This window comes from Pleurodeles waltl, chromosome 4_1, assembly GCF_031143425.1.
Source record: "Pleurodeles waltl isolate 20211129_DDA chromosome 4_1, aPleWal1.hap1.20221129, whole genome shotgun sequence".
Taxonomy (NCBI): Eukaryota; Metazoa; Chordata; class Amphibia; order Caudata; family Salamandridae; genus Pleurodeles; species Pleurodeles waltl.
In genome coordinates this window covers 748962906-748975962 of record NC_090442.1, presented here as the reverse complement: position 1 = coordinate 748975962, position 13057 = coordinate 748962906, and the positions used below count along the sequence as shown (strand labels likewise).

The 13057-nt window shown below is 44.0% G+C and overlaps 1 protein-coding gene across 1 annotated transcript in view; it reads right to left on the bottom strand.

The window, feature by feature from the left end:
- Positions 1 to 13057, bottom strand: part of SND1 (staphylococcal nuclease and tudor domain containing 1) — a 1722638-nt gene that overhangs the window by 63660 nt on the left and 1645921 nt on the right. The window contains exon 22 of the mRNA XM_069229374.1: positions 11525 to 11728. Within this exon, the coding sequence (XP_069085475.1) occupies positions 11525 to 11728 (204 nt within the window). The remainder of the gene's footprint in view (positions 1 to 11524; positions 11729 to 13057) is intronic.

Genomic DNA, 13057 nt, shown 5'->3' with positions numbered 1-13057 from the left:
AGGTAAGTTTTTTTTTTTTTTTTTACTGTTTTTGCCCCCCACGTTGCCCCACCACTTTTATTTATTATTATTTATTTTTTTAATATGCCAGCCACTAATGCTGATTTTGCCACTTCTCAGGCCGGGGGTGGGTCGCAAAAGCAGTGCCAGTGTCCCCAAGGGGCAAACCACAAGTTGCAGCTGCAGCCCCTGGTGATCCCTAAATGACGTCCATCAACAACACCGCGAGAGGGTGTGGCAGAACAGCCAAAGCTGCCAACTTTGGAGCTGGGAAACCAAGTTCGATTCTCAGAGCCGGCTCAACAGCCTGTGATTCTGGGCATATCACTGAATCGCCCCAAGCCTACTAAAAAATGAATGCGTCCTTGTCTAACGTAACTGATGCTCATGTATAGCGCTCCAATACCTTCGGGTCGAGTTTGCGCTATATAAAAAAAAACAGCAAAAACCACTACGCTGTTGTACCCTCTATCACCCACTCAGTGACACATCCGTCTCCTATTAGGCCAGATCAAAGAATCGCACCCTCCCCATGACAGAAACCAATGGCCACAGTGGCCCCCATGCCTCCCTGAGGACACAGGGTATAGTGAGTCATTTGAGCACTGGCAGTCACTGCAGACGCGGCAGGAAGAGACAGGCTCTGCGGATTCAATATACCAAGCACTCTCCAGCTGCTCGCCAGAAAACAGCCCATCGCCCCCAAGAAAACAAGCGCAAAAACATATTGTCAGCAAACAATAAAACAGCTGGGGACAGAAAATAACGCGCTCCTCGGGGCTGAGGGACAGTCCTCTAACGAGCTGCTGTGACACAGGAGGGGGAGGGGTCCTCCTCACAGGGCTCTTCTAGTCAGACGCCCTTCCAAGGAGCCTGTGCAGGCAGCGCGTCGGGCATTATGAATGGGGAAGGGCGGGGAGGATTCCAATACAGAAGACAGTGACAGACCGCCGTGGAGAGCCCCACACAGCAGCGTGGAGGGCAGCCCTCAAGTCATTCACTATCATTCTCTTCTTTCAGTGCGTTTACTTGGCTGGGAGTGTTATTTAGAGCTGTGACTCACCTTTCGGTTACCTCAGAGCTCAGACTGAAAACCAAGCAGGTCTTTTAAAGACGCACAAAGCAAAAATCTTCCCTAAAAACAGGCTCAATTCACCACAAATTCTATAGTGTAAGTCAAATGCTCCACAAACGTGCTATTTCCATGATTCCTCATTTTTTGTTGAAGACTGAGACAAAAGTCCGAATTCAATATGACCAATATTCCCCCGCTCCTTCTGCACTTATTTTGTTTACATTTAAAGCACTATCTAAATGTAAACAAAATAAGTGCAGAAGGAGTCTGGGAATGGAGGGCAGACATAAGGCCGGTGCTAAGGAAGGGACAAAGGCCGGGGCTAGTTTTTTTACCTTTCTAAGCTTGGTATGCAACACATCTATATGTATTGCAAGAATCTATTATGTATTCATCCTTAAGCCAACACACTAAAAATCATTTATACAGCACTTACTAAAACGTGTTTATTAAACTAAGTACCCTCTTTCACAACTTAAGAATAACAAAATATTGAGGAAAAAAGCAGCAAGGTTCCAAATGTATGCCTTGTAGATTTCATGCATGTCCTTGATGCTGCATCATCACTAAGTTGTATTACCAGGATTGTAGCTTGTGACCTGCAGGTAACACGAGGATCCCTGCAACAAAAAACAGTAACCAACCGAGCTATCTACCAAAAACACATCTCTGGTCCGCTTATTTCATGCTGTGCTTTACAGCAAGCACACCGATTACATGAAGTTTTATGTTGAGTCAAACATTTGATTAGAATGCACACAGATTTTTCCAGCAAGTGCATTACCCACCAGATTTATTAAAAGGCCACTGTACCCTGGAACGGGCTGGATGCACAAAGATCTCTGTACCAGGAAAATATTTTGAAATACACCATGTTATGATCAGTTAAGCAACCCAGGACAGAGTTATCATCACAACTGTCTTTGTCAAATTCTTTGAGGCACAGTTTAAAAAAAAAAAAAAAAAGTTCATACTTTGCTCTTTGTGACTCCACCCACTTTCTGCTGCCAACCATTAGCCAGAGCCCAATTAATGATGCTAGTGTTGGCCTCATAAGTAGCTATTTTTAAAATACATTTGTCTCCTCAGAGGTAAACTTGCGGTATCATTTGTTCACAAAGGTTTTTTTTTTTTTTTTTAAAGAAAATGACATCACAAAATGTCAACAATTCCTCATCAGACAATTCAGGGTCCTCCATCTGTAAATAGAAAACCGAAAACTCCCGAGTCTGAAGTGCTGCTACAAACATCTCATTTCTATCCTTTGCTGTCAAGAAAACAGGTGTAATTACTTCTGCTGAATACATGAAGACCGTAAATTAGGTACTCTGCAAAAGATGGAGACAGGACAGACGATTTCAACACACACATTCTCAAAAGTCTATATTTGCCCCCTTATACACACACATACACCGACACCCTCAAACTTAAAAGTCAATTTCATGATCTGAATCATATTCAGTTTCACACAAACACACAAGTACCACTTTTCATTCCCACAGGCATACCCACGCTAGCAAACTAGCACATGTTTTGATTTTACACTTCTCACATGTTCTCTTACACAGGCACTGCAGGACAGTGGCAGCTCTCAAAACTTAACAGGTACAACACTAAGGCTGGGGTTGCATTGTATGCGATGTGCATTTTTGGACATGGCCCTTCTTAGAGAATTTCCCTGAAAGGTTTTGCTTTTTCCTCACAGGTTTTTGCTGACTCTCTCTGCGTGGCCTTAGGATTCAGGGCACTTCCACACTCTGCTGAAGTGGGAAAGTGTGCGCGCCCTTCCTACACATGCCCGGAAGGGGAGCTTACGTGCTGATTCAAGGTTCTGTACCCAGGAGTGTCCTGTAAAAAGGTACACCACATACACAGGGAAAGTATGGCCCTGGGTAATATGTGGACGTTGCACTGAGTGTGACACCCACCAGAATAGTCTGTCAAGCATGTATCCGGCCTGACAATGCAAGCCTGTGGAGGCGCAGTTTGCACCTGTGCTTAGGTGGCCATGTCCAACTCTGTAGCAAATCCGGAGTGGGCCCTCCGCTACCCCTGAAGGACAGAGCAGGAGGCGGACGAAAGGCTGGGCAGGTACACAAGAGTGTCCACTGCCCCGGTAGTGAAGAACCGACACATGGGTTTTCCCTACCTAGGGGATCGGCTCTTCCCATAGCTTTTGCTGATTCCCTATCCAGCTACCTTAGAGCCCTGGGCACATACCCACGTGCCTTTCCTACCTATATTAGGAAGTGGCACTGGCCAGTGAATGCACACATGCCCACTAGTGTTCAAACATGTGCTGAGCCCTCCATTGGAGGTCTATGTGTGGGCATGTCCACCTGTGGTGTTCTTAAACGTGTTTCTGGCCTGACATTGCAGGCTTATGTGTGCAAAAGGGCACGTATGCCCAGGGAGTGAAGAATACACATGTTTTCACTACCTATGAGAGTTGCTCTGCCCATAGGTTAACATGGGGGAAGTTTACAATTACTCCTAGCTGCATTAGGGGATCACCGCGGAGGAGCATCAATGTTTCCTATTCATGCTGTGGAAATACAAAGCTTCAAGGATTTCCCTGAGTGGCTTAAAACACATTCCTAAAGTTTCTGAAGCCTTCTAGTATCCAGGAAAAATAGCCTCATGTTGCATAATGACCATTATCTCTGCCTGGGTACGGATGGACTGGCCATCTGCCTGGAAGACCACACCTACTAGTTCAGTGCCACTTCGGACAAGGTGTTTGATTTCCTCCTTTTTACCTTCTTTAGTGAGAACGTACTGCTCACTGTTCAGCAGCACCATTCTGCGCTGCAGGCAGCCCTGCCTCTGTGACTCAGTCATCCCCGGCTCCATAAAATGAACATCTGACGGTTCTGCATGAGCAGTGTCCTGTGACGTGATGATGAAGTCGTCCGCCATAGGGAGGTTGCATGAGAAAAGCAAGAAAGCACGATCAGTTTGTATGCAACATGGTACAGCGTAATGTCACCCTCTGCAAAAGCAAAGGGATCGTAGAAGGATGAAGAGCTGCTGAGAGAAAACAAAGATAAGGGCTCACAGGATGAAATGGTTGAAGGCCTGCGATGGAAATGGTTGTAGGAAGACTCAAATGAAGAAGTGAGGGGGATGAGAGTCAGGCTGTTGGGTCAGGGGGCAGAGAGGGGGGTGGAGTAAGAAGGTGGAGGACATAAAGGGAGGGAAAACGGGTAGGAGGAGGAAAAAAAGACGACACCAGGGCCCAATGGGAAAAAGTAGGGAAAAGGAAGAGCAGAGGGGCATAAAAAGAGGCAAAAAAGCTAGCTATGTAGATCTGGAGCAGTAAGAGAAGGGCTTAGTGGAAGAAATGATTGGTAAATACTTGGGCAGAGGGAAACAAGATATGGTAACTGACTAGGAAAGGTGAGAGACTGGGGAGAAAAAGAAGGGGTCCCTAAGGGGAGGAAAAGGAAGAAATGGAAAAAAGTAGAAATGGTTACCAGGAAACGGAGAAAGAACAGGTGTGAAGAAAAGAGATAAAAAGTGGAGATGGAAGAAGGAAGGAAGGGTAGAGATGGAAGAAGGGAGAAAGGGTGGTAAAGGTAAGAGGAGAGGTGAAGAAATGAAAAGGGATTGAGTCAAGGGCAGGGAGGGGCGCTCATAATTAGCCACAAATAAACCTACAGTACTAATCAATCAGTGGCTCGTGAAAGGCCACAAACTGCGAATGTGGCACACGTTTTTTCAACTCAATCCGACCCTGAGGAAAATGGAACCAGTCAGCCGATATTAAGCAGAGGGAAGGCTGAGGATTGGATGAGGCCTCTTTGCAAAGATCAGGGACAAAATCTCAAAATTTGGAATCCAGCTATGGCTTCCCATGAACATGAGGCACCTCAGAAGCTACTTACATTGACTTAGTTCTTACACATAGGAGCAGTCCTTCCTTTGTCTTATGCACCCTCCTTGGAAAGTTTGATTATACAATATATATTATTTGGGATGAACTATACAGGGGAGGTCAGAGATACTCTTTCATTAATGACTAATAAGACAACTCCCAAGCACAATTCACAATCCTGTAGAAGGAATCAGCAGTTCACACATCACCAGTCACCCCATCAAGGGCGAAGCCATTGGTGGAGCAAAAGTCGAGGTGAGCATGAAGGAGATCAGAGTCAAAAGCAGAGACCAAATGTTGGAGGACAGAAGTTGATGTGGTAGGGTGGCTTAGAGAAGGAGGTAGGGAAACAGGTTGCATAAGTGGGACCCAGAGGAAAAAAACAGAGCACTGTTAAGAGGTGACAGCCTAAGCTTCTCAAGGTAGAAACTGCCAAAAGTTGAAACAAACATGTAGCTAATCAGTTTCAGGTTGCTTAATACTGCGGCTGCACTTGACACTGAGTCCCAAGAGGGATCTGAAGTGTACCGAAAAAGGACCATTTGCCTGACCTGAAGACTCACAGCCAGTTTGGACTGGGCCTGTGGTTGTTAGCTGTTAGGGTCTGAGAACAGGAACAGTTTGTGCGATTGATCGCTTTCCTAAGGAAATTCTACTGAACTTTATTTTTGGCCGACTACATAAGTTGTGGAAAAGTAAATGGCATACCCCTTGTTCCATGATTCTAATGCTACTTAGTCATGAAACGCAACGAGCGCCTTGCTCACAGTCAATGCTTTTGTATGTACACTTTATCTGACCAGCACTTGCACTCCGAGGTGATTTAATTTCATTGTGTAACAACAGTGGCTCAAGAGCGCTTGCACTGGTTCTTCTTCAACAAGAAGCGCTTCTATAATTGAGCCACATGAATCCTTTATGCAAAAGGCAACAGCTAACTTGGACCACTGGTAATGTATTTTAACCTGTTCATATTTAAATTCGTTTTTTTAACAATTAATTTGAAGTTGTGTTAGGACTATGCAATATAGATTATTTCGTGGCTTTAATGTGGTCAGCATACACCAACTATGTCCGACTTTGGGATATCTGCGGAATCCACCATCAACAGGTCCATTTACTGAAGTCAACTTTAGGAGTCTTCATCAAGGTTGGAACTGCTGTCCAGATACTATCAGCCAACAGTCATGGACTCCTTAAAGCCTACACAAAGGTAAATGCACCTAAACCATAACCACCTATGTCCACTGCATGTATACCTGGAATAACAGTGGACATGACAACGCTGGCTAAGTGACAGTCTTCCACTTACCAATGGTGCCCAATATGCCCTCCAAGTGAACTTCTATTGCTCTAATACTAACAATGAACAAAAAAGGAAACCGTGAACTTGTGTGAAACCCCAAAAATGTCATGCGGGCACTAGGGGTTCCCAACTGACAGTTATGCAGAACTATCTCTGACCCAATGCAAATTGTTCTCCCAACACACCCAGGACCCGAGAAGGATAAATCAGTGCTTTATCCAGGAGCTATTTTCTCCACTCCAACACGGAAATGTAAAGAAGGACAACGTGGCCTTCTCCCCTTCCATCAAAAGGGATCCATGAGGCAGCCCTTACAGCAGGAACCTGAGCGAGCATTCAAGATGCATCATATTTCACAGCATAATAAGATCTCGCAACACTCGAAGCCAAGGGAGCAGCAGAGATTACAGTGCTGAGAGGCAAAGAATCAATCCTCCATTACAAAGCCGACAGAGAGCACAGTTGAATTAAGGAGTGATGTGGAGCCCGCCTTGGAGCTGGGAAGAATTACCCATCCGCAAAGTCGCAAACTAGCCAGTGATCGGCCTCCGTCAAGGCCAACTTCTGCACCCAGACAAGCACACCCTTTCAGAAATCAACGCTAGGTTGCTCAAAAACAAAAAAAACCTTCCTGCGATACGTCTGCTAAAGAAAACCGCTAATGTTATGAAAAAAGAAACTCCAGGATAAATCTGACATAATAAAGACACGCAGCAGAAAATATGCACCCCTCTCGACAGTGTATGTACCTCAGAGTCGCTTACACTTAATAATCTGTTGTATTTATTGAGCAAAAACACTGTGCAGGAGCACGATCATGCCACAAAAAGGACAAATGTCTCTCGGGCTTCTAGTAACAGACCAGAAAGTAGTGAGATACAATTGAGGACCGAGGCACGGAGACTGTTGTGAGGGTGGACGGAACGGTGGTGGCTGACATACACACCACTAGATTACTTTTAGATAGCTGCATTACAGATCATCGTGGGCTAGCGATGAGGCTGGAGTGAGAAAGATCAGGACACTGTAAGACTGAGACAACCAGCGCTCCGGTGCTAATTCTACAAGCAAATAAACACATGTTGATTCTCCAGGGGGAAAACATCACATTTTAGCTGATTTGGGGAAAAATAATCTAAATATGGCATTTAAATAATTACTGTAACCTAAGGCAAAAGAGCTAAAACTTAGGAGATACGGGCAAATTATTAAAGGAAGGGCACAAGGAGGTCATCTGGCAGGACATCACATGAAGAAACATTAAACGAAGTGACATCACAACTATATTATGCTCCTCACTTTAATGTCAAGTGGGCATATTTTGCAGTCAACGTGTGTATACACGACTTGCTTTGTTACATTTTAATGTAAATATCTGCACACAAAGTACACTATTTCTAAATCACACAACCGTGCCTATGTACTTCCCCGACCACAAATGTAATGCAGCGTAAGAAACACACTATTCTACGATTTAAGAATAATGCATATACATTTTATAATTTGCCAAGCAGGAAATAATAAACTGTGCACACTTTCATGCACTAACAAATGCATACATTGCGTGTTAAGCCCGCGACACATTGGGTAACTTTTAAGCAAAAAAAAAAAATGGCACTTCCAATCAGTTCGTTCAACAAGGTAAATTAACATCCTAATGGAAAGTAATTTTAAGATATTTGGTTTGATGTCAATGCTCAACGGCTGGAGCCGGGCGTTAAAATATCACTGGGAGGCCTCCTTGACAGTGAATGTGCCAGCATGCAACGAGTTGCTGTCCTAGGTAAAAAAGCATCATGGATTGTTGGTGCAAACATAAAAGAGGCACACTCCCTTCCTCCCTTGGCTCAAAGGTGGCACACGTCTCCTCCATCGACTGCCATGTTCCCCTAACATACCTGATCGATATGTTTCAGCCATTTGTATTGCCCAAAAGGGTTGTATGGTTTTGTTCCTGCTCCTAATGCTCCACAGGGTATTAGAGGTGCGCGGATCCTGTAGTCAAATTTATCAAGGACTCACACCTGCCTGTCACGCAGAGCTCAGAGTAAGTCCTTGGGTATGCCGGCAGGCGTGAACTCTTGATGAGTGCTGGCTCACCTCTAAGACCCTCATAAGCATTAGAGACACAGAACCAGTACTGAAAACAGGAAAATCCCCTGATTATGGTTGGTACTGGTAGGGATGAGACGTCATACTCAGACCTCAAGAAAGCCAGGCGGCCCCTTTCAGGTGATAAAATTGGTGCAACCATGTCGACCAGGGATGTTGGGGAACATGGCATACCCTAAAAACATTTTCTTGTGTTTTTAACCTTGCCAAATGCATCCTGAATAAAGAAAATGATGATTTGTATTTAGTAAAAGTTGTAGGCAATTTACATTTTAGATCCCTTTGTAATAAGAAATTCGCTAACCAACAGTGTCGAGCCCACCCATACACACTAGGTGTATTTGGTGAGGACACAATGAGGCAGCATGCTGCTGGTGGTACTAGTCGGTGAGGGTCCTTTTATAAAACCAAGGCGATTTCTTAATTTCCACCCTTCCACTAGTATTCTCCGAAATGAAGTACTACAGAAAATTAGACGCAAGAGTCCCCTCTCCTGCGGCAATGGAAATAAAGTTTTGGAAGCTGAAGGCATTCTCTCAGTGTTGTTTGTAACTCACCCTCTTGTTTTTCACTATATTTTTACCCAACTCAATGGTACTCACTTTATCCACCTCGGAAAGATGTTAGTCTGAGTGGACAAACTGGAATTCAACCATATGACAAGGAGGTCCAACACAGATCCTGGCAGTCAATGCATTAGTGCACTTAGGGCCAGATGTAGCAATTTCCGAATTTGCTATTCAGAAATTGCGAGTCGGTGCGACTCGCAATTTCCGAATCGCAAATTCAGATGCAGAACGGTGTCTCAGACACAGTCTGCGAATCGCTATTGGGTCGCAAAGACCCACCTCATTAATATTAATGAGGTGGGTCGCATTTTGCGACCCCATAGAGATTCCCTGCACTCACAGGGATGGTGGCCTGCTGGAGACAGCAGACCTCCATGTCTGTGACTACTTTTTAAATAAAGCATTTTTTTTGTATTGCACCCTGTTTTCCTTGAAGGAAAACGATTTGCAATACAAAAAAAATAACGAAACCATTTGGTTTTGTTTTTTCAGAGTAGGCAGTGGTCCCATGGGGACCCCCTTCCCGTTTGCGAGTGGGTTACCACCAGTGTGGTAACTGCGAATTGCTTTGCGACCGCATTCGCGGTCACAAAGCAATTTAGCATCGCGGTGCGAGTCGCAATATCTGCGAGTCGCATTCACATTTTGCGAGTCAGTACCGACTCGCAAAATGTGAAATTGCAGTTTGCTCCATGCAAAATGCTTCCTACATCTGGCCCTTAGTCACTATATGTGGCTCCAACTTATTTGGGAGTTTCATGCTGTGCTGCTTGTAACCTTTAAATTACTACAGACTACTCTGTTCAGAATTATGATAGTTTGCAATTAACAAAAATTGTAACAGAAGGAGAGATATGCAATAAGACAGGGTGGGTTGCATTGCTGTTGCATTGCTGTTCTGCGATCGTGGTTCCCCCACAGCCCTCCAAGTCCACTGGAAAGTGTTTTCGAACAGCTCAGCTGTCAGAAGTATCAGACCTCACAATTGTGGACCTTGTACTCTCAGGGAGTGTAGCGACCCAAGTTCCATGGGAATTTTGGGCCTGTCCCCCAGAAGGGCGACAAACGCAGTGGAGCACAAGGGTAAAAGGAATGTTGGGCTTCCCGTGAGAGAAAGAGGACAAATCTTTTCAAAGTGAAACTCAAAGTAATGGCTCACTGCAGATTGTACGTTTCTGAGGTACGTTCCCACCGCTGCTAAATTGCAGGGCTCTCTCATGGGCTGAAGAGGTGACCAATGCCGAACACACTCCGGCAGAAAGAAAAAGTAAATAAAGGGAATAAATCTATTCGGAGTAAAGGAAGCAATATTTACAGTGATTAATTCGGGCAGGTGCCTGGTAACGCAGTTCTTTTATTTGGGACCGGGACTTATTGTTCATCGAACCTTGACCAAGACTAGGAGAAAAGAACGAAGAGAAAGAAACCAGCAGGAAACGAACCATAGAAGAGTGAAATGGGGAGGAAGGAGGGGTTAAAAATAACCTGTACTAGTGACAATGTTACAATAAGTGTAGGGTGGTGGCAGAAAGAAGCATGGAATGAAACAAAAAAGCAGTGCTGGCAATGTCATCAAAGACAAACTTGTGGCCCCTTGAGTTTTTTTTGTTTTGTTTTTACAAATATATTCGTGCCCAGAATGAACGAACAAGCAGACTAAGTATCCAGATGGCACTTCCCTGCTCAATGAAACTTCTTACACAGAACCTCAGAGTCTGCTTTTTTTTTCCCTCTTATGAAACCTCCCCTCGACTGGCTGTCTGACCAGTATAAAGCACGGGGAAGAATATATCTCACAGAAAATAGAATTTTTTAAAATCTGAAAGAGCCATGTACAGCAGCAGCCTAAAGAAACACCCAGCACGGCAATCCGCATATGTACAGTAGGGAAAATAAAGGATCATAACTAAGGAAGCTAAACTATTTTGTGGACTACCACTGACAAACAATTGAATGAAAATACAATCTGCCAGACTTCCAAAGGTATTAGAAAAAATATCTTGTCTCTTTACCCTTCCTCCCATATTTGACATTCACAATTTCTTTGTAAAATGTATTTCAAAGTTTGATGTTGACAGACTTTTATACATTAAGAGATGGCCCCTCGTACCCCGAAGCGTCACCACTTTTGCATTTGTCTTTAGGTGGCTTTTGAGATGCTACATCCATCACAGCATGACAAAGGCAAGCGGGGAATGACATTACATGGGTGGACGCATGCATCTCCATTTCTACTCCAGCATTATGTCAACATTTTAGGAAAAACTTTCAGAGTTTAAGGTGGTACGTTCTAAACTTCTATGTCAAAATCTAAATAGCCTAGAAGGTGGGTCGAAAGACTGCAATGACAACAATAAACAATGGTTCAGGGACTATTGTGTGGTAATGGGAAATTCAAATATCAACAATCCAAGAAAACAATAAGACCTGAAAATGGAGGAGACGTGATTATAATGGAAACTAGCACCAATAAGTACATGCAGCAGCTACAGGGTAGAAAAGGTGGTACACTTTAGAACACTGTCCACCTAGAGCCTCAGATGATGCGCCTTGAGCGGGTGACATGCAAGCAGAGTTTCACATACCACTTTCTGAAACTGCTTCTCCTTCCGCACATCCACCATCACCAGGCCTTCCTTCGCCAGGCCCAGGCCTACATCCTCCTTGGAGTCCATATACTGGAGGGTGACGTGGGGGCAGCCCACTCCAGCGTATTCTACGTTCAGCAGACACTGCGTGTTCTGGATGTCTCGTACAAGGCTGTCCACCGCATCTGCCCGCGCGTCGTCCTGCAGGTGGGGAGATCATAAGGTGTGAGAAGTAAGGTCCACGCATGCTGAGAGGCAAGTGTGCAAATCATGCAGTAAAGAAACCCTATCAAAAGGTGACAGTAAAAACGTACCATTCATTTACCATGCCTAGTTTGCCTTTACAAAGCCTACACAGAACAGATATGAGCTTACCCTTAAAGATGAAGGAAAAATAATTGGTAATCCTCCGACCAATACTAAGGAACACAAAATTAAACTTTGCACCTCGGAAAGGTGGGACTAATAATACCTTTACGCATTATGGACAAAAATAAAATCAATAATGCCAAAACTTCCTAAAGGGAGCAAAAAACGATCAGAGTGTCTTAAACAGTATTCTATCTTGAAGACAAGTGATTCTGAAGCTCGAAGCAGAACACTGTAAATGTTTAAAGATGTTAAAACACTCCGGTAACGAACAGCAGAGATGGTAAGAATGTGCAGCGAGACAACAACATTTATACTGAATCACTGTGAAATGGCAGAAAAAAATGAGCCTGCAGATGTGAAGAGTCTATAGAATGGTTGAATGGAATGTACTAAACCAAGGCAAATAAAAACTTTCTTCTAACTGTAATAATACATGACTCATGCACCACAGCCAACACATATACAAAATAGCTACCACAAAAATAATCATCCATAAGGAAGGAAGCGAAATAAATGATTGAAAATAACGTATACGTGAACACTTAGGATGCAGCCTGTGGTTGCCGACCCGCTGCATTCCCAACAACAAATCATACTTAACACATGCCCAACTGTGCTACACATCCACACATGGGGTGGGCAGTCATACCCATAACAATCCGATTGGCAAAGCCAAAAGGTGAGACCTAGCGCTATGGACAATGTTTTTTGCATCATCACACACCAGCATCACCTAACATGCAAGTGCAAGCATAATAATGTAGCAGACAACTTCTGATTTTTTTCTTTTGGATTTTAATATACCATTACAACATGGCAAACGTACCTCCTTGGAGCAGTAAATTGTATAACTTATTTTCTTCTTATTTTTTTTTTTATAAAGAAACAGACTGGAAACTGCGTGTGTGTGTATGTATATATTTTAGGAAAGGACAAGAAGGGAAATTGTAATTGTTAAGGAGCAGCACAAGCACTACTGAGGAGTAAAACAGAATACAAAAATAGAGAGGAGGGGGCGAGGAAATAGACACATCAGTTGGGGGCAACAGAAGAGAAACGCTAGGTGTCTAGAAAGGGGGAGGGAGCAGTAACCAGCACACAAAAGAGAAGAAACTAAAGTAAAAAACAGAGCCCTACTGTGCAGCTGTGGAAGAATGT